This window comes from Ctenopharyngodon idella, chromosome 24 (genome assembly GCF_019924925.1).
Source record: "Ctenopharyngodon idella isolate HZGC_01 chromosome 24, HZGC01, whole genome shotgun sequence".
NCBI classification, from domain to species: domain Eukaryota; kingdom Metazoa; phylum Chordata; class Actinopteri; order Cypriniformes; family Xenocyprididae; genus Ctenopharyngodon; species Ctenopharyngodon idella.
Window position 1 is genome coordinate 5,016,097 of NC_067243.1, and position 24,161 is coordinate 5,040,257.

The 24,161-nt window shown below is 36.4% G+C and overlaps 1 protein-coding gene across 1 annotated transcript; it reads left to right on the plus strand.

Annotated features, from left to right (window-relative positions):
* The first annotated feature begins 316 nt into the window (after window positions 1-316).
* Window positions 317-11,449, plus strand: LOC127507607 (NACHT, LRR and PYD domains-containing protein 12-like). The gene is made up of 8 exons (XM_051884851.1): window positions 317-614; window positions 1,308-1,576; window positions 1,825-1,869; window positions 2,096-3,913; window positions 5,662-5,835; window positions 6,126-6,299; window positions 8,218-8,391; window positions 10,872-11,449. The coding sequence occupies exons 4-8, from the start codon at window positions 2,265-2,267 to the stop codon at window positions 10,948-10,950; spliced, it is 2,250 nt and encodes a 749-aa protein (XP_051740811.1). The 5' UTR covers window positions 317-614; window positions 1,308-1,576; window positions 1,825-1,869; window positions 2,096-2,264; the 3' UTR covers window positions 10,951-11,449.
* Window positions 11,450-24,161: the final 12,712 nt, after the last annotated feature.

The following is a 24,161-nucleotide window of genomic DNA, read 5'->3' on the forward strand; positions in this document are numbered from 1 at the left end:
ACGTTTTATTCAATTCATTACTTTATTTTTATATAAAGTTTTTTACTTTATATTTATATTTTATGTTGCTCAGTTAAGTTGTAAAACATTTAAACATAGGATAGCAATAGATGAAAACAGCCGAATCTCATCTTTCTTTCGCTTTTAAAATTAATGCCGATCCAAATCCGAGTTTAATCTTCATAAACACGCTCAGATCTCTCCTGAAGGTTTCACACGTGCATAATAACATTAAGAGCTTTTTCTTGTGTCTTCTGAGATTGAGTAACTTCATGTTGTCATTTCCCCTTCCTTCAACATCCGCTTTAAACTGAAACTAAATGAGCTTATGAGCTATAAGGTGTAAACAGGGATCTCCACGCATCTCCTGATATCAAAGTCAGTTTTATACATAAAAAAGTCAGTCTTTACCTCAGAGATAGATGAACTATTACGCAAACTTGTTATTCCTGCAGGGGATGCTGGAAAAAACACAACAGAAAAAAAACAGTTCAGTATAGAAACACAGTTCTTCATGAGAGCACGGATGTGAAAGAAAGATCAGCACTTTTGATGATCCAGGTGCCATTTCAGAGGAGGACAAAGAAACATCTGCAATACTGTCATTATTCAAGGTAAGTTAGTGAATATTTTAAGTTACTGTAAGTGTCATGTTTCCAGTGATCACAGAAGATTCTTGCAGCACAACTGATACTCCTTTATTGAATGTTACACGTCTGAAAGGAGGCTCTGGCGTGAGATTACAGTCTTTACTACGAGGGGCTGTATAGGCCAGAATTATTGAAAAGCCTTTTACAAACACTAGTGAAACGAAAAACATTGATCAACATTAGTGAAATTAATACGCATTACTAAAATGAGAAAAGATTTCAGTAGATGATGAGAGCTAATTTCACTTGAAAAGAAAGCTGTGGTCACATTTCTGTTTAATTTGGTGCATGTCTCACAAACTCTTTTAAGCAATGGCAGATAGTCGTATCAATGTTTATACTAGTGTTTGTAAGAGGGTTTTTCAGTATTGTGTATGAATGAATTTCACTGTGGTTGATCAATGTTTTTCTTTTCACTAATGTTTATAAGAGGCTTTTCAATAATGGCCTATACGGCCCTTCGTGTGTGTGTATCAGGTGCTTCAGATTGTACAGAACTGGAATAACTAAATAACTGAATCATGATGAGTCTCAATCATCATCAGCGTTCAGCTGCATCTGTCAAACAATAATCTACTGATGAGCACACTGAAATAAAAGTGCTCATCTCTGCTATAAAAGTGCATCTATTAGTAGACTTTTTCTCTTTTCCAACAGTTCATGAAGGACGATGGCATCTGTAAAAAAGCTGCTTCATGATACTCTAGATAACCTGATAGAAGAAGATCTGAAGAGATTTAAGAGTTACTTAAAAGAAGATGGACCCGTTGGAGCTGGTAAACTGGAGAAGGCTGATGTCACTTATATAGTGGATATAATGATGGAGCGTTTTAGAGCAGAAGAAGCTGTGAAGATCACACTGAACATCCTGAGGAAGATGAACCAGAACCAGCTGGCTGAAGAGTTACAGAACAACTACACTGAAGGTAATAAAGGAAAGAATAGAGAACGAGAGGAAGAATGGATTCATAGAAACGTATATTCAGATTTTTTCTGATAGAAGATTCTCATGTTCTCCAAGGCTGCATTTATCCTTCAGAAATCATTCTAATATGCTGATTTAGTTAATAGTTGAATAGTTGTGCTGCTTAATAAAGTGTTGAAATTTGACGATGTGCCTTTTTCAGGATACTGTGATGAACATAAAGTTATATTATTTTCTCTCTCTTCACAGCGCAAATATCATTAGAGCCAGCTGAGAAACGCAGAAGAAAAGAAGGTGAATCAACCTTCCTCACGTCCTTACAGTGGGATCAGAAATTATTTTAGCATGTTTGATGTATATTGATCTCAGTACACAACAGTGCTTTCAGTGCTGTAAATTTAAATACCTTGGGTTTAAACCAGTTGATTTTAAATTATAATCATGCCAATGTGATAAACATTTTGTGTTTAATTTTCCAGTGTTGTTTTGTTCACACCTTTTCCTGTTTATTTCATAACAGGTGATTTCTGGCTGCAGGAATTCATGAAAACTCACAAAATGAACATGAAGGAGAAAGTAGAACACATTTTTGAGGGTAAAAGGAAAATGAAGCAGATCTCAAGGATGTTTTCACTGAACTCTTCATTACGGAGGGGGATCATAAAGAAGTCAATCAAGAACATGAGATTATGAAGATTGATGAAGCCATTAAACCTTGTAAATCACAGGACAGTTCAATCAAATGCAATGATATATTTAGACTGAACAAAAAGAAGAAAAAGATTGTTCTAACCAAAGGCATTGCTGGCATTGGAAAAACGGTCTCAGTGCACAAGTTCATTCTGGACTGGGCAGAAGGAAACGCCAATCAGGATATAGACTGTGTTTTCCTGCTTCCATTCCGAAGGATTAATTGCGTTAAAGACCGGGAGATCAGTCTGCATGAGTTTCTACAGAAATTTAATCCTGAACTGAAGAAACTGGAAACAACAAAGATATGTAAGATATATAAACGTAATCTTGCGTTAATCTTTGATGGACTGGATGAGAGTCGACTGTCTTTGGATTTTGACAGTGGAATGGTGACGAGTGTTGAGGAGCGATCATCTGTAGATGAACTGTTTACAAGTCTGATCAATGGGACTCTGCTTCCATCAGCTCACGTCTGGGTGACATCACGACCAGCAGCAGCCAATCAGATCCCTCCTGAGTATGTAGGGTTGTTCACAGAGGTGCGAGGATTCACTGACCAGCAGAAGGAGGAGTATTTCAGGAAGAGAATCACAGATGAGACTCAGGCCTCCAGAATGATCTCACACATTAAGAAATCTCGTAGTCTCTACATCATGTGTTACATTCCTGTGTTCTGTTGGATCACAGCCACTGTTCTTCAGGATATTCCCATTGGGAACAATGCAGAGAACATCAACACGACACTCACTGAAATGTACATCCACTTCCTGCTGATACAGATGAACATGAAGAGCCAGAAGCATGAGAGAAATACAGAAAGAGAACGGATCAAGCTCTTAGATTCCAATAAAACAATGATTTTGAAGTTAGCTAAGCTAGCATTTGAACAGCTAAAGAAAGAAAACATTGTGTTCTATGAGGAAGATCTGAGAGCATGTGATATTGATGTGAGTGAAGAAGACTTTGAGTCCACAGGAATGCTCACTGAGATCTTTCAGCAAGAAGCTGCAATTCATGAGATGAAGGTCTTCTGCTTCGTGCATCTGAGTGTTCAAGAGTTCCTCGCTGCAGTGCATGTGTTCCTCTGCTACCTGAACAAGAACATGGACGAGCTGCAGTTTTTCTTTAAAGATAGACAAAGAAAGGTCAGAACTGACCACACTGACAAGCCAGACAAAAATATTGCTGTACATGAATTACTAAAGAAGGCTGTAAGGAAAGCAATGCAAAGTAGGAAAGGACATTTAGATCTATTTTTACGGTTTCTGCTGGGCATTTCACTGGAATCCAATCAGAAACTGCTCAGAGGCTTGTTCACACACACTGAAGACAGCAAAGACAGCATCACAGAAATAACCAAATGCATTAAAAAACTATTACAAAACCATGACATCTCACCTGAAACTTCAGTCAACCTGTTCTACTGCTTACTGGAGCTCAATGACAATTCATTATATACAGAAATACAAAGATACTTCAGATCATCTCCAGAAAGAAGACTCTCATCTTCCATGTGCTCATTGGTGGCTTACGTACTGCTGATGTCAGAGGAGGTGCTGGATGTGTTCAACCTGAGGATGTACAGTTATGAATCGGGAGGCTACAGGATTCTCCTGCCAGCTGTGAGATGCTGCAGAAAAGCCATGTAAGGAACTTGTTGAAGCTGTTTAATCAAAGTTTTTAACTCTGAAAATTAATTTTAGCATAAGATGCAGTGTGAAGTATCATGCTTTTACTGATTTTGGAGAGTAAAATCTGTATTTGGGTCAATATTTTTTGCAGTTCTTTTGAGATTCTGTGAATGAATGACCTTATATTTTTGTTCTTCTTAAATGTAGTTAACAGACTTATTTTTCCTGTAAATCGCATAAGACTGATAAAAAAGTTTTAAAAATACCATTCACTTGAGCATACTGTATCAGTGATTCATATTTCAGCCACAGAAATTAGATTTTTAATTTTTTAATTTAATACAGTTATTGCTATTATCGGTCACACCACATGATGTGTGGTCGCTCCAAATGACACAAAGACCTTAAATATCATTAAAAATTTATTTAAAGAGATCAATAAAAAAAATCAGTTTCATACAAAAAATAGATTTAAACCAGATTTTATAAAAATTTCACTGAATTTTCCTGAACACAAATTTTATAAACATTTTTTATATTTAAAAAAAAAATTACATTGCAAACATAAGTGCACCATTTCATTTAAGCTGATGTTCATTTAAGTTGAAATTAATTAATACTTTAATTCATCAAGGACACATTAGGCCTAAATTGATCAAAAGACAGTAGACATTTAAAGACATTTAAAATTTTACAAAAAGATTCTATTTCAAATAAATGCTGTTCTTTTGAACTTTCTATTAATCAAAGAATCCTGAAAAACAAAATATATCACAGTTTCCACAAAAATATGAAAACCGATAATAATCAGAAATGTTTCTTGAGCAGCAAATCATCATATTAGAATAAATTCTGAAGGATCATGTGACACTGAAGACTGGAGTAATGATGCTGGAAATTCAGCTTTGATCACAGGAATAAAATTTCAGTTTACTATATATTCACATAGAAAACAGATATTTTAAACTGTAATAACATTTCACTCTTCTCCTAGGAAGGTGTAACTCCATTCTTGCTGCAGGATCAGAATTAACACGCTGCCTATGGCCAGCAGTTTTAACTTTGCTTGGCAGTGGTATTTGGTAAAATAGATTGAAATAGTTATAAGTAAATAAACAATAAATGACTAATAAATGCATAATTACCAAACTGAAATTACATGCTCTAAACATTTATTTCATATTGTACAATACAAACAAACTGTCTGAAAAATATATTTTTTAAATGACCCAAATTGCATAAAAATCTGTTCCAAATGATACTAAAATAAAGTACTTTATGTATATAAATCATCGATTGAATATAAAAGCACAAAAACTGCCAATCTAGGACCTATATCTATCATGGAATGAAGTTATGGTCGGACGGTCGCACCACATGATATTTTGACACTTTAAATTACAAATAACTATTGTTTTTTGAGAAGTTAAAGTAAGTGCATGCACAGGAGATGTAATACATATATATGGCATCTTTTTATGCATTTAAAACAAATTTTAACAGAAAAAAATGCAATCAGACAGAAAATCATTGACCTATTTACTAAATTTGATTAACTAAACTGATTTTATAGACGTACATTTGAAAGTTATTTTCTCTTGGCTGTCACATCAGTTCCAGCATACATGATATTTATAATTTTTTTCCAGAAAGCTTGAATGTTCACAGAGAACAGAACATAACCTATCACTGTTACTATAAACACTGTTCCTACAAGATGAACACACAATAAATGACATGGACAAATATCCTGTTTTTACAGACTCTCCCGCTGTCTTCTCAATGACACCGACTGTGAAACTGTGGCTTGGGCCCTGCAGATACCAAACTCACACCTGATAGAGATGGACATGAGTAACAATAACCTGTTTGACTCAGGAGTGAAGCTACTCTCTGATGGACTGAAGAGCCCAAACTGTCAGCTGAATATACTGAGGTTTGAGATTCATTCAATCCTTACACAACATCCAACTCAGTCACTAAAAACAGAGTATGACATTTTAAAAGACTTAACATTAAAACGATTAACGTGCTCTAATGCACAACAACAGTAATTTTAATATATCAGAGTATATTAAAATATATCAAATAAAAGTTTGTACAAATTAAAATACTCAAAGTTAAAAAAAAAATGGAAAAAAGCAGCAACAAAGTTTTTGTACTTCGTTACTTTACACCACTGTTAATGGATGTGTAATTATTCAGTTTTTTTCTCATTCTGTTCAGTTTGGAACGCTGTAAACTCACTGCTCAATGCTGTGATTTTGTGGCATCAGTTCTACAATCATCAAACTCCCGTCTGATAGAGCTGGACATGAGTCACAATAAGCTGCAGGTCTCAGGACTGAAGCTGCTCTCGGATGGACTGAAGAGCCCAAACTGTCAGCTCAAGAGACTGAGGTTTGAGATTCATTCATTCAGTATATTGAAGCATTATGAGTTATATTTATTTTTAGTAGATTTTTTAATGCATGAGTTTTGTACAAGAAAATGTTGTACATTTTAAGGTTGAATGGATCAATCTGATGCACTTTGAGAAGTCAAAATTAAGAGCTTCAACCCATGTACAGTGTGCAAATCAAGAAAAAGCACTGACTTGTACCTGGACATTAAAGAGGACTCAAACATCTTTTTAGTTGTGATATAGTGTCTCAGTCTACATTACATTGACACTGGTGTTTTAGGATGACAAACTATTATAATAATAATTTAATAATGATTTATATAATTTTTCATATGACAGTAATATCCATATATTGTAAAACAAATGTACTGTAAGATATAAATTAAAATTAATATTTCATAAGTATATTGTACTTTGCACTACAGTGTAGGGAAATTACAATACTTTTTGCCCTAATTTCTTCACTTTGAAGAGATAAACCCTTGAGCTTTTATTTTGGAGAAAACTAACACCGGATCACTAGTGATTGAGTGATCGCACTTCTCTTTAAAACACGCAGCACAGACTGACTTTATTAAATCACTGTCTTTTGCTGTTTTATAAAGGCACAAAGCCATATTATGGTTTCAGTTTTAGTTGGTTGGCAAATTACAACATTAGAGACCTTTATGTTAGGCTATAAGTTTTACGTTTTCGATTCCTTATGTAACAGTGGTGGCACAGGGTCATTAATCGGAAACATTGAATGAATGTTTAGCTGACAAATGTGCTAAAGTTGAGTAATATTATCATAAAACCTTCAACCGAACTGAAAGAGAGTCTGAGTGCCTGGCCTGCCGCTGTGCTGAGTGAGTGACTGGAGGCATGGCTGTGTACAACTGCGGTGTGTGTGAACTCACTGTTAGAGAGAAGAGAGAGAAAGTGCTACCGGTATTGGTGTATGGATACTGCGGAAAAGCTGCATTGAACCGTTTAACATATTTTAGTAGAGATATGTATTTAAAAAGATATTTTGACAGCACTATTTACCCTCTGGGGTCTGAGGATTTTTGGGGCCCTGGAGAAGTTTTGACATGCCCTGACATTTGTGCTTTTTTCAATTGCTTATAAACATATTAATGGCTAAAGTATCTGTCACGGTTGCTCTGAGACTTAGGGTAAGATCCAAGTGCGTTTTAAAGAATAGTAGTATACAGCCAGGCAAGAGTCAAAACACATCAACCAGTCCAGAAAAACAAGAAATAAAAATAGTAGAAGTGCACTTAACAAATACAAAACAAAATACAAAACCTCGATGATGATGACTGAAGCAAACCGGGTATAAATAGACAGACACTAACAACATAACTGAAGACAGCTGTGTGCAATGATCAGTGATGAGTCTGGGACAAGGGATTATGGGAGATGGAGTCCGATATAGTGAGGCAATAATCCAGGGTGGAGTGCCCTCTGGTGGCTAACAAGGGCACTCCAGCGGATGATCATGACAGTGTCATTACACTGTATTCAGCACAAACTAGGCTACCATAAAATGTGAGCAACATTATGTACATGTTTTTATTTTTGAGAGAATAGCATTTATGCATGGTTATTGAAAAACAAAAAAAATGAAGTCACTGAAATAAGGCATGACTGCGTGACTGCCGACTGGTTGAGTGTAAATGGCACAGTTTAAGGCGCCGCTGATGGAGCATTTCAATTACTCAGTAGCTAAAACCCAAATTTACTCAAACACGGCTGTTTTTCCTTCAGGAGGTACAAATCTGTGTGCTTATAGTTTATGAAATGAGAGAGATTTAACTTTTATCAGTTTATATTAAATGGATGTATATTTATTCAACAGATTTAACAAATGTTTGTTGTGAGTTCTGATGTCACAGATATCTTCTTCATTGTTTCTGTGTGTGTTTGTAGATTCTGTTGCTGTGAGGTGACAGATGAAAGCTGTGGTTATCTGGCTTCAGCTCTGCGTTCAAACCCCTCACACCTGAGAGAGCTGGATCTGACAGACAATCCAGTGGGATTATCAGGAGTCGATATGTTCTCTGATCTACTGAATGATCCAAACTGTGCACTGAACAATGTCATGTATGTTGAGCAGTAAGATTCATCTCATCCTGTGAATGTCTGTATTTGTATTTCAGTCTCACCATCTACAAGTGTACAGTGGAGTGAAATGTGGAAAGGGTCTGTAGTAGAGCTGCATAGAGAAAAAGATTACTGATTTAATTTGTTAGGTAAGGCAAGGCAAGTTTATTTATATAGCACATTTCGGACCAACTACAACAGTGAGCAATTAGAGATCTATTAAGATCATTTTAGGCAAAAGAGCTGAAAAATTACAAATACAGTTAATAATGAAGATTTACTGGTTTATCACTTTTGACCAATAGGTGGCGCTGTGACCAAATTAATATGGTATGGTCAGAGTGAGGTGACAATGATAATCGCAATGTTTGGTGTCAATATATCAAAGCATTGCAGAGATACAGCCTCAAGAGTCATTTTGGCATTAAGCCTCAAATTCGATGCTGTGGTATATGAATACAGTTTCATAGGAGTAGTTCAAAAAAGTATGTTTTTAAAGAAAACCAAACTGGCAGACAGGGAGTTTGGCTGACTATGGCAAAATTGACATCAATGTTCTCAGCATGACCCAAAGAATCAATTAAGACCAGTCTCATTACAATAGGCCACATTTATATTAAGCTAATAGCGTTTTTTGAAAATGTTATTGCAATGTTTGACCATATGGTAGCGCTGTCTCAAACCATTTGAGAACCTTCAGAGCATGGTGCCGATAACACATACTGTGTTTCGTAATGGTACACCAATGCATTCATATAATATATATAGCATTTTATATCACAATGTATTGTAATTAATGGCAATTTCATGTTCAATTATAGCGCCACCAAGAGGCACAATCCCACCACATTTTTATGTGTCCTCAGAGTGAGCCCAAACATGTGTGTCAAATTTGGTGAAAATATCACATTTCATTTTGGAGTTATAGACATTTATATGTATGAGAACATAAAAAATGTCCCATAGATGACTTTTTAATGTGCCACTTCCTATCAAAATTTTGACATTTGGGCATTAGCGTTTCGTTAACCAGCTAAGGTTCGGTGTTTCCTACGCTGGTTTCGTCTCGATCAGAATAACGGTTTCGAAGATATTCGTTTTTTAAGCGCTAAATCACCACTTCGCACAAACCATAAGGCGAAACCTAGCATGTTTGGTATCATTGGACTCGGCAAGGATTCAGGAGTGTAAGGAGATTGCTCACAAAAATAAGTCGACCACACCCAAAGTTACAAGTATTTGAATATTTGAAATATTTGATTTTACCACTAGGTGGCGCTGGCTTGAAACTTTTCAGGCTCCTTCAGGGCATCGTGCTGATGACCCATACCGAGTTTCGTAATGATACGCTGATGCGTTAATAAAATACAGCATTTTAGCACAATATTCAAAATGGCTGACGCCCAAAATGGCTGATATGGGAAAATTGGATATCATTCGACTCAGCATCATGCCCCGAATCTGGCAAGACCACTTTAGCCATTTTTTGTATCTCACAAATTTTTAGCATACGGTACTATGGGCTGCCATAGACTTCAATGGCGGAAGAATAATAATAAGAACACTAATGATTACAATAGATGCCTACACGCCTTCTGTGATTGGCCCCTAATTATAATAGTTATAATTATAATTTATTATTAATTATTATTAATTCAGTGTATATAGATTAACTATACAATATCAATCTCAATGAGTAGACCTTCTTAAAAAGATAGTTCACCCAAACCTGTCATTATTTACTCACCCTCACGTCATCCAAACCTGTATGCCTTTCTTTATTTTGCGGAGCACAAAAGAAGACATTTTCTTTTCAGTAAGAAAAGTCTCAGTGTTTCTCCCTTACAGTGGAAGTCAGTGGTCACCGAAACTTCAAAATATCATCTTTTGTGTTCGGCAGAAGAAATCCATGCAGGTTTGGAAACACACGAGAGAGACAGAGTTTTATTTTTTGTGTAAACTGTCCCTTTAAGAAAGGGTAGGTTATATTTGGCTCAGAATCACTGGATTTCTTCTTTGGTAAGAATATAACCATGTTGTGTTTGGACTGACAGGTTTGTCATATTTCCTCTTTGAGTGACTGCACATGATCTACTGTACAGGTTTTATAGCATTTTTGATCGAGTTCCTTTATAGTGTTTAAAACCAAAATACTCCCATACAATTGAGGCTCTTCCATGTTTTGACACTGGATCTTCTTCTGCAGCTTCATTGTCTTCACCATCAAGGGATCATTTTGACAAGCTAACACACGTTTGAGGTCTTTCACGCACGGTTCTTTCATCTGTCTTCACTATTTCTTATAAACAAGCATTAGACAGGCGTCTTTGACCGTTGTGATCCTCGCTGTTTTTCACTCTTGCTCATGTGATATTGCTTAGTTAGCTTTATCTGTCTTTATTAGAATTAAACACACACACACAAACACACACACATATATATGTGATTAATCTTGTTTTGTTTTCTCTTTCTGTCTTCAGATTCTGGTCAACTATCACTGATCTGTCTGATTTTGAGGATGAGCCATATCCTTATCACACAGTGACTTTTGACTTCTGAGTGATTTGTTTTCCTCGCTGATTGTCATACAGTCATGATTATTTATCACCAGAGACTTATATTACATCTTGTGAAATAATGTTCTAGGGCACCTTTAAAGGTACAAATTAGTAGTTTTAGTAGTCGGGTTCTGGATATGGATACAGATTTTCCTCTTCATTTCCACGCAGGAAGTCATCAGATAGTCAGTGTCACATGTGTAAAGCGTTTGGCACTCGGATTTGTTTTCATCCCACGTTCCAGCGCAGACACAGGAGGCGTTTGATTGGAAGAGGTGAATGAGAGAGGACAGCCATTTAACACTCAGTGACTGACAGCATTTCCACCTAAAATATGATCCGCTTACAGTGTCTAGTTTTGTTTTAAATTCTATTAAGAAGCCAAGATGTGAAATATTACATACTTCAATAATTTTTGTTTTAATTCCAACTTTGAAAAAAACATTTTCATTTTATGTATTTTAGTTTTAGACCTTTATAAAAAAGTATATTTTTATGTATTTTCTGTCTACTGTATATCATTATCCGCAGAATGGCATGTCATATCTAAATATAACTCCTCAAAGATGTGAGAAAGACAGAACAAAGGGTTTTATAAAGATTATTGGAGAAAACACTCATTATACTTCAAAATTTAAATCAAAGTGTTAATTGCCAATTCTTTGTGAAATTTCCTAGCAACTTGAGTGAAAATTGTTTCTTCACCAAAATATTTTTAAAGTATGATGCTAAAACAGATTAGCAGCAAAATCCAGTTATTAAACAGAGTTTATCCAACTATTCAACAGTAAAATAACTTTTCACGCTCTAGAAACACCTCTGAAACGTATAAATTGGTTGATTGATTGGCGAAAATGTGCTAATTTTGTAGAAAGAACTGGTCAATTGTGTTTCGGTTTGTCATTTTGCACAAATTGAACCCAATTTTCTGTCGTGATTAACAATCAGGACAAGTCGGAAAATCACTTTCCCTTCACTTAATCTCTTTAATTAATGACTGATTGTGTGACTGATCAAGGTCTGCTATAAAGAGAACAAAATTCGCTTCTAATTCCCCTTAAAATCCTATAGATCCAATCTAGCAGAATCAAAGCCATGACTCAGATAAAAGCCAGTGGTAAGTTCGTTTAGGGACACGCATTGCACTCTTAACGCATAAAGAAGCACATCACGATTTCTCCTGATGAATAAAACAAAGGTGGAAAGGTTTTAACGGGCAAAAGACGGCAAATCTCGGCTCTTTGTCACGTCGTCTGTTGCTATTATAAAGTCATGATTCAAAAGCTGCTGCTTTTTACAAGCTGACAGAGATACGGATGAAAAGGCACTTTAAATACTTTCAGACGTTAAAATGCTTGATTTTTACAACAACAAATGTTTAGATCCATTCAGATAACCAGAACCTCATTTAACCAGACCAGGTTTGTCGAGGGCACATGTTCTGTCTGACCTCGGAGATTTTACTCTCTGCATGAAAAGAGGTTACGGGTCAAGAATTCCCACACTGATGCCTTAAAAACAACTTTCCTTCTTCAGAAATCGCTTGATATGCTTTATATTTGTCTCACACAGGCCAAAGTCTGCTACAAACAATAGTTTCTCCAGAATTCAAAGTGAGATAATCTACATAATTTTGCTCACAGTATTCTGGCTGTGCAATATTCCCAGCCTAGATGCAGTTTGCATATGTAATATTATTTAAATACTTTTTCAAATGATTATTTTGTCACGATTGTTTGTTTTAGATCTTTAGATATTTTATTCTTTGCAGTTAATTAACATACAAAGGTATACAGAATATATACCATGTATCTTTTTCAAGATGATTTTGGAATTATATTTATATTTCTTTTACAACTTCAGATATTTTATTCTAAGACTATTATAAGACTTTTTAACAAGTTAAAAGACAAAATTCTATATTTATTTATTTGTTTGCTTGTTTATTTATTTAACAAGTTTAGATATTTTATAAGACTATTACAACTCTAATAGAAGAGTAATGCAAAATTCTATAGATTTCTATAAATATTTTGTTTTTTATTTATTTGTGTATTTTATTTATTTAACAAGTTTAGATATTTTATTAAACTATTACTGCAATAGAAAACTAATGCAATAATTCTATAGATTTCGATATCACACACAGACACACACACACACACACACACACACACACACACATATATATATATATATATATATATATATATATATATATATATATATAAGAACATTAGATATTTTATAGGACTTTTGTAAGACATACAACATTTTGTAGATTTCTATAAATATTATATATTATGTAATATTAAAATCTATAGACTATATTTATTTATTTTAAAATCAGAAGAATTATAATATAATCTTGGAATAAAATATTTGAAGTAGATATTAAAATACCATATAATTTATTAGTCTAAGACTATTTCATATATTATAAATATCATTATATATATTTGAATATTCATTTTATAATTTTACATATTTTAACCTACAGTTGAACATGACACAAGATGGACAAAACTATAATATGGTCTATATAGTTTATACAAAGCTATATAGACCATAAACTATAATTCAGCACTGTCTGATGCTACAGCTGTGTTTCAGACGTATGAATACTTTACAGTCACTCTTGTTCTGAAGCAGTTCCTGTACAGTTTACTGAACATAAATGTGAAGTGAAGCGCATCCGGAAATGTCACAGACCTTCAGACGGTCTAATGGCTTTTAAAACGTCACCTCAGTGCTGGTATACGTGAGAATGATTTGACATCCTCCTGACACTGTCACCAATGCTAAGTGAGGGCCGGCACTCGAATTAAACATATATATGCTACGTTAATGGTGTTTGCCTCACTATTTTATTCATATTGTCTAGATGTAACTGGGTACAGAAAACCTTTGACCAAACATCTCTTCTTATATAGTCTTATATAAATGACATATAATATTAATAGAAATTACAGCGTAAAATCAATATATATATATATATATTTTTTTTTGTCCAACTCATAATAACTGAAGTTGTAAAATAGATATTTAATATTGAAAGGTTGCCAATGGGTTGAGATGGACTCTTATGACCTTTAGACCATCTGAGGACACCTTTATAAACCAGTTCACATAATGTAAGCAGTACAGGGCTAACCATTAACATGCTGAGGTTAGGGCGAATGGCTGAACATTTCTTTGAAAGATTTCTCTAGAGACTTCTTCATCTTTCAGTTCATTTTTTGTTTAGAAAATTGCTTTAGCAGAGGGTCCACAAGTCTCTTTTATGTTTTCTTTTGTGTGCTCCGTGCTTCATCCAAGGCTTTTCTTTGGACAATGAATGTCAATCCAACCCTCAATATGAAGAGGACACCATATGACCTCCGAGACGCACAGGGTTCTAAGGGGACCAATGGAGGTAAAGGTCTCAGAGTTTCTTCACTGAACTGACGAGACCTGGAGTTATTTCATAACCTGCACAGCATATAATGCTTTGACCCAACTAGAGGATCTCTTGATCTTTTTTTAATGCGTTATAATAATTTCTGATGCTCAAACCATTATACCCTGTCCCACCTTGTGCATTATTAAGTTAAAAGATATTCTCTCATCTCATTCCTCAAAGAGCTTGAATTGAATACTCGTCGATTGAATGCAATTCACAGCTGTATTCTGGACTAAATGAGAGTATAAAGTCTATACCTTAAATAGAATGTTTTCAGGCAAAGAAAGTAAAAATGACAAAAGTGTCTGGAATATCTGTCTGGCTTTACTTTAACCCTGTTTACAGTTTTTGTACGGCCTCATGGGACGCCCCCTCGCAAAACGCTCTGCCTCTTTTAAAGTCTTTGTCTGTTTTAAGGAAGATTCGGTCTTAGTGTAAAAGAAAAAGCTTTGTGTGTTCAGTGAGTGAAATCTTTCAAACCTTTTAGAAAGCAGTTAAGAGCAAACAACAATTGAATAGAAGAGTAAATACACACATACACACACATATATATACTGTATATATATATAAACATACATATACATAAACTAAAATTTAAAAGAGTTGAACGAAGTATCTTCTGCTCACTACTATTTAAAATAACTGTTTTCTATGTGAATATATGTTAAAATGTAATTTATTCCTGTGATCAAAGCTGAATTTTCAGCATCATTACTCCAGTCTTCAGTGTCACATGATCCTTCAGAAATCATTCTAATATGATGATTTGAAGCTCAAGAAACGTTTCTGATTATTATCAATGTTGAAAACAGTTGTGCTGCTTCAGATTTTTGTGGAAACCTTTTATTCTTCAGAATTCTTTGATTCTTTAAAAGTTCTAAAGAGCAGCATTTATTTGAAATAGAATCTTTTGTAACATTATAAATGTTTTTTCGGCCACTTTTGATCAATTTAATGCATATTTGCTGAATAAAAATTATCACATTGCTGTGCACAATATATATATATAGAGAGAGAGAGAGAGTTTTGTGACTGTATGAAATATTTATGGATGCTACATTTTCTCACTTAATTTTTAATTATACACCCTGCCAACAATCATCTGCTGCAGCGGACATACATATTAAACGAACTCCTGCTGAGTTTAAAGTCTAAGTTAGGCTTGAGTCAGCCATGGAGAAAAATCAATTTCATTTAAATTCATATATACCAACAGGACATAACCCAACATTGTTAAATATCACTGTAGATGCCAAGGCGGATTGCTTTGTTTCGTATTATTCCCAGAACACCTGCCAATATTCCTTCCATTTAAAGGATTCGCCTCACCAGGGAGAATCCTTTAATTGCATGAAAAGTCAAAGCAATTGAAATGGATCAGAAGAGGCGAGCACTGAATGGACTTTAACGTTTGTGAAGCGCAGTGTTTGCATGCTAAGAGAAAAGCTGCCGCAGCGATTAGCAAGAGAGATATTGTCCTCAAACACTCCCACTGCAGCAGTGACTTAGAGCAAGCACAGCCGAAAGTTTGATTCTTCAGGGTTTGTTGACAGTTCTGTCATACTGTTCGACCCCACATCGATCCAAACCCATATTACTGTCTTTATTCAGTGCAACACAAAAGGACAAACTGTGACCATTTTGAAATGTTGCAATTGTGACCAGTGGCTGTGACAGGAAAAAAGCACCAGAAAAGTAGTTCATATAACTAGTGCATTATATTCTCAGTCAGAAGCTGTTCGGTATTCCAGTGCGAGTCGATTTAAAGCTGCTCAAAGAGACACAGCAGCTCTGAACTGAGTGTTTTATGGTGTCTGAAATGTCTTTGTTGACACAGTCTGGGTCATGATGAGCATCTGAAGAGCTTTTGAGAATCGCAAGCCCTCATGCAACAACAAGAAACTGTAACAAAGAAAAGACGAGATGGACAGAGTGAAATTAAGTGTATTTTACGCTGTAAGAGGTAAAAACAAGGTGATGAAAGTGGTACGTTTGAGGTCGGTAAGATTTATTAAAGTTTTTAAAAAGTTTTTTATGACAACCAAAATATAGCATAACGAGAGGTTTATAAGCAATTTTTTAAGCATTTTTGACCCCGTACAATAGGTTCAAAACAAACAGTTCAATAAAGGGTCCAGCCTCTTTAAACTCCTCCTTTCTGAGAGCCTATGCTTTGATTGGTCAAACGGCCCAGTCTGTCGTGATTGTAACGTTCTTCTCGAAGCGGTTTACATCCTGGGAATTATGCATAGTATTCTATGCCAATACTATCAAAATTCAATATGCAACGGTACCATGGCTCATTGGAAAAATGTACCTGTGGCAACATTTATACAAAATGCAAAATACATACCAATCACTGCAGTTTCCAACAGAAATGAACACTGGAGGCAGTAAAACAGCAAGCACTTTTAATACTTTTCATACAAATTAATTTTTACAGGGGCAGATTATGGATTAATAAAGGCTTGTTTTTACTCGGCTCCTTGCAAAATATTATATAATGAAGTAGGAGCTCTCAGAAAATTCCCAGTTTGCAAGCTGTAATTATGAGTTCTACGAGGACGTGAATGCTTTTACTAGTTGGAATCTAGTAATTATGACATGGTGTGAACATCTTCTAAGGCGAAGGTCCCTAAACTGAAATGGTGCAGAAGGAAATGAAAACAACCGTCTGTCCTTCAAACCGTCACAATGGAGAGCAGCTGCGAACGCCATCAAACAACTCTCTCATCATCCTTCTGTCCTCACACACACACACACACACACACACACACACACACACACACACACACACACACACACACACACACACACACACACAGCCGTCTGCTATCCTCTTCTTAATAAAACACACTTTTAAGTTTTAATGTGACATTGGCAGGAAGCGTGTGGACACTAAAACTCTCGATGCAAACACTCAGTGCTTTGTCATGCTTCTGCTTTGTTGAAGAAGAGCAGGACGATGAAAGGCTGAAGCGGAGAGGGAAGGTGAACAGGTGACGCTACATCGCCTGGAGAGAAGCGTTTAGCAGTGGAGAGACGCTTTAGATGCACAATGACACCTGGAGGGAGTGAGAGAGAAAGAGAGAAACACCTCCATTCACAGAGGAGACGCTGAGATGAGAAAAACACAAAGTCATCAGTCAGATGCTGAACTGTAATGAATTATTTCAATGTTGCTTGCAAAAAAACACTACATTAAGTGGATCCATCCATCCATCCATCTATCAGTCTATCAGTCTATCCAATATCTATCCATTTGTCTGTCTATCTATTTGTCTATACATCCATCCATTTATCCATTTATCTATACATCTATGAGTCTATCCACCCATCCATCCGTCCATCCATCTGTCTATCTATTGATCCATCCATCTATCCTTCCATCCATCCATTCATCCATCATCTATCTGTCCATCCATCCATCCTTCCATCCATCCATCCATCATCCATCCATCATTCCATCCATCCATCCATCCATCCATCCATCCATCCATCCATCATCTATGTCCATCCATCTATTCATCCATCCATCATTCTATCATCCATCCATCCATCCATCCATCATCCATCCATCATTCCATCCATCCATCCATCCATCCATCCATCCATCCATCCATCCATCCATCTGTCCATCCATCTATCTATCTGTCCATCCATCCATCATCTATATGTCCATCCATCCATCCATCATCTATGTCCATCCATCTATTCGTCCATCCATCCATTTGTCTATACATCCATCCATTTATCCATTTATCTATCCATCTATGAGTCTATCCACCCATCCATCCATCTGTCCATCCATCTGTCTATCTATTGATCCATCTATCTATCCATCATCCATCATCTACATGTCCATCCATCTATCCTTCCATCCATCCATTCATCCATCATCTATCTGTCCATCCATCCATTCATCATCTATGTCCATCCATCCATCCGTCCATCCATCCGTCCATCCATCCATCCATCCATCCATCCATCCATCCATCCATCCATCCATCCTCTATGTCCATCCATCTATTCGTCCATCCATCTATTCATCCATCATTTATCATCCATCCATCCATCCATCCATCCATCATCCATCATCCATCATCCATCCATCCATCTATCTGTCCATCCATCCATCCATCCATCATCTATGTCCATCCATCATTCTATCATCCATCCATCTATCCATCCATCCATCCATCCATTGTTCTATCATCCATCCATCTATCCATCATCCATCCATCCATCTATCTGTCCATCCATCCATCCATCCATCATCTATGTCCATCCATCCATTCATCCATCCATCATTCTATCATCCATCCATCCATCCATCCATCCATCCATTGTTCTGTCCATCCACCCAACATTAAAACAACATTAAAAGTTATTTGAATTTCTATTTAATTGATTTCTTCTTCCTTATATTCAAATTCAAATGCAATTCTGCTTTCTGTTTGCTACTTTAGAGTTAGAAGTTCTGATTTGTGTGAATATCCACATACAGGGTCTCACTGTGGTTTACGCTCGAAAAGAAAATCCATTATGTACGATGAAATGCAGTAATAGTCATGAAAGCAGTTGAGTTTGAGATGCACAGTGGAAGCCCACAGGAGTCTGAATAAACTCCCACAAAGCCACCTGAGAAAAACCATTAAAACGTCTTTGTGAAAGTCTTAATTACAGCAGGAGCTGTTGTTTGGAAATTAAAATTCTTGAGCGACTGCACACAGCACATTAACGGCTTTCAATAATGAATGCCGACATGATAATTGCACAGACCGACAAAAAGTGCAAGTGCTTGTTTTACAAAAGCGCAGCTCTGCTGTTGGTATGAAACATGAATATGGTGACACAAGGGACCATGGGAAAAACGACCTCAAAACAACCTGCAAAGTCTCAAGGTCACGACTGGGTCACAGCTGTAGCGTGAACGACTCTTCTGATCAGCGGCTGAAGCAAACACTCTTATGAATCATAACAGTTATTATAGAACAGAATGGGACGCTGGTTTTGTTTTATTCTTCCTTTAATGAGCTTCAGTCCTGTGAATATGTGATTAGCACAAACAGGTGGTACAATCAGCTCTGCTGGCCATAAACTGACCTGTAGCTGACTGACATCTATATTTATTCCAGTTAATTGATTTAATTTAAGTGTTCGACAAATGGACGACATGCTGTGCTTTTTGTTTTTTACACTAAAGTTTGGTGTTTTGTACCATTATAAGCATCTTTACTGTCACTTTAGATCAATTTAATGCGCCCTTGCTCAATAAAAGTATTTATTTTTTGGCTCATTTTGCCTAAGATATAAGATGATATCACATTGCAGCAAACCCAGTGAAAGACTACTGCTGTGTTTAGAGCAGATTACTTGCATATTTTTTACTGCAAACTATTTAAAAAAGCATATGAAACAGCATGCATTTCAAACACTGATCTTATTACAGTACATTACATTAATTCAGCGAAATATACTGCAGCCAAATGGACCAGCGTTCGATTAGCGGCACAGATGGAGTCCGACGAGAGAACTAAAGCCAAATGAATGAAGCACCTGCTCTTCACACGTCCAATTCAAACCTTCAGCTCTTCAACATTCCAGAAGTGTGTGTGTGAGTGTGTAGGTTTCACAGGAACAAAATGATAATGAGGAAGAGAGAGATAATTAGAAAGAGGAAGACAGTAATGAATGTGTTTGCTAGTGTTAAATCTTCATACACCTTTTAATATTTAAACAAGCCTCCATCATAAATGAGTTTTTAGCAGTGATAAACGATCCTGACGCTTGTTGAATTTCAATTCGTCCAAAACCACGTCTGTGAAGTTCAAATCCTGTTTCCGGATAATCACAGCAGATCAAATCAAAATTGGCTCTATTTGCTTTCTTAATACACATTATTATAAATGTGAATGATTTTTTATTCCATATGATTCTAAAGAAAAGAAGCAAAGAATGTTCTGCCTATAACTGTTCTTTTTTGCACCAATTGTCACCATTTTTTTGCTGCAATGAATAAATATATGGTAATAAAACAAAATATAGCTGCAAGCAGCAATTAATGGGGTTCAAACGTTCTTAAGGCCTTTTGTAACCATCTCAATCATACATGGAAAAGACCATTTATAGCCAATACAGGAAATTTACTATAGGAAATATATGGTTTATAAAACTTTTTAACAGTTATAAAGGTTGAGCCAAAAACCGAGGACTAGTTCACCAAAGTTGTTTTTTGAAATAATCTCCAATATTTAACGAATGATTCGATGGACAGCGGCGGTCCTAGAGGCAAAGTTGCTCAGAATAAGGAGTTCTACAAACCCGATTCCAAAAAAGTTGGGACACTGTACAAATTGTGAATAAAAACGGAATGCAATGATGTGGAAGTTTCAAATTTCAATATTTTATTCAGAATACAACATAGATGACATATCAAATGTTTAAACTGAGAAAATGTATCATTTTAAGGGAAAAATAAGTTGATTTTAAATTTCATGGCATCAACACATCTCAAAAAAGTTGGGACAAGGCCATGTTTACCACTGTGTGGCATCCCCTCTTCTTTTTATAACAGTCTGCAAACGTCTGGGAACTGAGGAGACAAGTTGCTCAAGTTTAGGAATAGGATTGTTGTCCCATTCTTGTCTAATACAGGCTTCTAGTTGCTCAACTGTCTTAGGTCTTCTTTGTCGCATCTTCCTCTTTATGATGCGCCAAATGTTTTCTATGGGTGAAAGATCTGGACTGCAGGCTGGCCATTTCAGAACCCGGATCCTTCTTCTACGCAGCCATGATGTTGTAATTGATGCAGTATGTGGGTCTGGCATTGTCATGTTGGAAAATGCAAGGTCTTCCCTGAAAGAGACGACGTCTGGATGGGAGCATATGTTGTTGTAGAACTTGGATATACCTTTCAGCATTGATGGTGCCTTTCCAGATGTGTAAGCTGCCCATGCCACACGCACTCATGCAACCCCATACCATCAGAGATGCAGGCTTCTGAACTGAGCGCTGATAACAACTTGGGTTGTCCTTGTCCTCTTTAGTCCAGATGACATGGCGTCCCAGTTTTCCAAAAAGAACTTCAAATTTTGATTCGTCTGACCACAGAACAGTTTTCCACTTTGCCACAGTCCATTTTAAATGAGCCTTGGCCCAGAGAAAACGCCTTCTGGATCATGTTTAGATATGGCTTCTTTTTTGACCTATAGAGTTTTAGCCGGCAACGGCGAATGGCACGGTGGATTGTGTTCACCGACAATGTTTTCTGGAAGTATTCCTGAGCCCATGTTGTGATTTCCATTACAGTAGCATTCCTGTATGTGATGCAGTGCCGTCTAAGGGCCCGAAGATCACGGGCATCCAGTATGGTTTTCCGGCCTTGACCCTTACGCACAGAGATTGTTCCAGATTCTCTGAATCTTTGGATGATATTATGCACTGTAGATGATGATAACTTCAAACTCTTTGCAATTTTTCTCTGAGAAACTCCTTTCTGATATTGCTCCACTATTTTTCGCCACAACATTGGTGATCCTCTGCCCATCTTGACTTCTGAGAGACACTGCCACTCTGAGAGGCTCTTTTTATACCCAATCATGTTGCCAACTGACCTAATAAGTTGCGAATTGGTCCTCCAGCTGTTCCTTATATGTACATTTAACTTTTCCGGCCTCTTATTGCTACCTGTCCCAAATTTTCTGGAATGTGTAGCTCTCATGAAATCCAAAATAAGCCAATATTTATCATGACATTTCAAAATGTCTCACTTTCAACATTTGATATGTTATCTATATTGTATTGTGAATAAAATATAAGTTTATGAGATTTGTAAATTATTGCATTCCTTTTTTATTCACAATTTGTACAGTGTCCCAACTTTTTTGGAATCGGGTTTGTACCATGTGGTACGAATGTTGTGCATGTGTGCCAAAAAATCGTGCGATACATGATCCTTTATGCACATGAAAAATGCGAAGGTGTCCCCCGGTGGCAGCTCTATTTTTTTGTTGAATTTTCTTTCAAATTTCTCACAGGCCTCTAGGGCCATGAGCGAAACAGGCCCAGCGAGTTTTGTTCCGATCGGCCTCTGTTAACCTTCTCTGATAGCTGCTCAAAATTCATTGGCCGATGGCGGATATGTTTTTTGAGATGCGTCAATGTCTGCAAAGATAATCATGGCATCTCGGACAAAGACACTGCATGCCAATTTTCAAGTTGATCGGACTAACGAAGTAGTTATAGCCGTTTTCATGTTTTTTTTGCTGTTATAGCGCCAGCAAGTGGCCAGTCGCCACGCCCTTTTTCACGCGACCACAGATTGAGCTCTTACATAGATGTACCAAGTTTGGTGAAAATATCTCATTCCTTTCATGAGTCATGGCCATTTTAGTAAAAGTGGCTCCACCCACATTGAACGTTTTGGTGGGCCTTAGAGACCGTGAATCGAATCGAATCGTGACAATCAGACTCCAGAGAATCTCACTGCACTGGTTTGGTTCCGATCGGGACAAAAACATAGGACTAGTTCGCAAAAATGGGGTTTTCGACGAACTAATCCAAGGCATCCAAGGCAGATTGTCCATCTTGAGCCAAGGATTCCAACTATAAGACACTTGATTCTGCGCCTAACGGTTCAGGAGTTATGAGCCATTTCGTACTTTTGACCGCTGTAGCGCCCCCGTCAGGCCGATTGGGGCAATCCTTGGTGATGTTGTAGACAGTGTGAGCACTACCAGCCCTCAAAGTTTCAAGTCCCTACGACTTACGGTTTGGTCTGCCCGATCACTTTTAGGGGAGAATGATGATCCTTGGAAAATTTAACAATTACAATAAGGTTTCAGCGCTACGAGCTTGAAGCCCTAATAAACTCATATTTTTGCTTAGAATATTGTATCATTCATTGGCTTATGCTAACAAGGTACTCTATTAGTTTAATAATTTATTTCATTTTCTCTAGTAATCCTGTATATTCCTATAAGGAGCATCTTCAACGATGCAGATATTTATGTCTAAAAACACTGAGTGTTTTCAGTCCGATCAGGATGCAATGTTTATGTCTCAGCTAAAAAATGGAATAAGGACATTTATGAATATTTTTTACTGCCATTTTTATTCTTTCCACCAACTGCCTCAATGTCTTACCTCATATTCTGCATGAGATTTTACGGTTTTACGGTTTTACGTTTATGCATTTGGCAGATGCTATTACAGAAAATAATTTACGTTCTCATTGGATTCGATCAGTTGAAGCTTTCCCTGGGAATTGAACTCATGTTTTACTGTTTGAGCTGCAGGAATGTTTTCAGGAAACTTTGACAAGCAACAAAACTGATGGGTTTTTCCAGAAATGCAGATTTGGAACCCTGCAGGAGAAAAACAAAAAAAGTTGGAGAATGAAGCTTCCTCATTTTCTGACAAGAGGATTATGGAGCCGGAGCTCAGCAGGAAACGGATGAATTACTCCACGCTCGTTAGAACCAGCCCAAGCTCTCTCAGCACGACTGCTAATTAATTACTGTAAAGCCACAAAAACACAAGCTCATCACACTAATTACCTTATTAGAATCTAACCGCACCCTGAAAACAGTCTAATGTTTAAGATATCAATGTCTGCATGTTAAAGATGCTCTGTATGTATAATATATACTATATTCCTAGAAAATAAAATAAATTATTAAAACTAATAGGGTGTTATCACATTAATAAGCTAACGATACAATATTATAATAAACCAAAATACAGTAAAATTACTCTTTTTTTTTAAT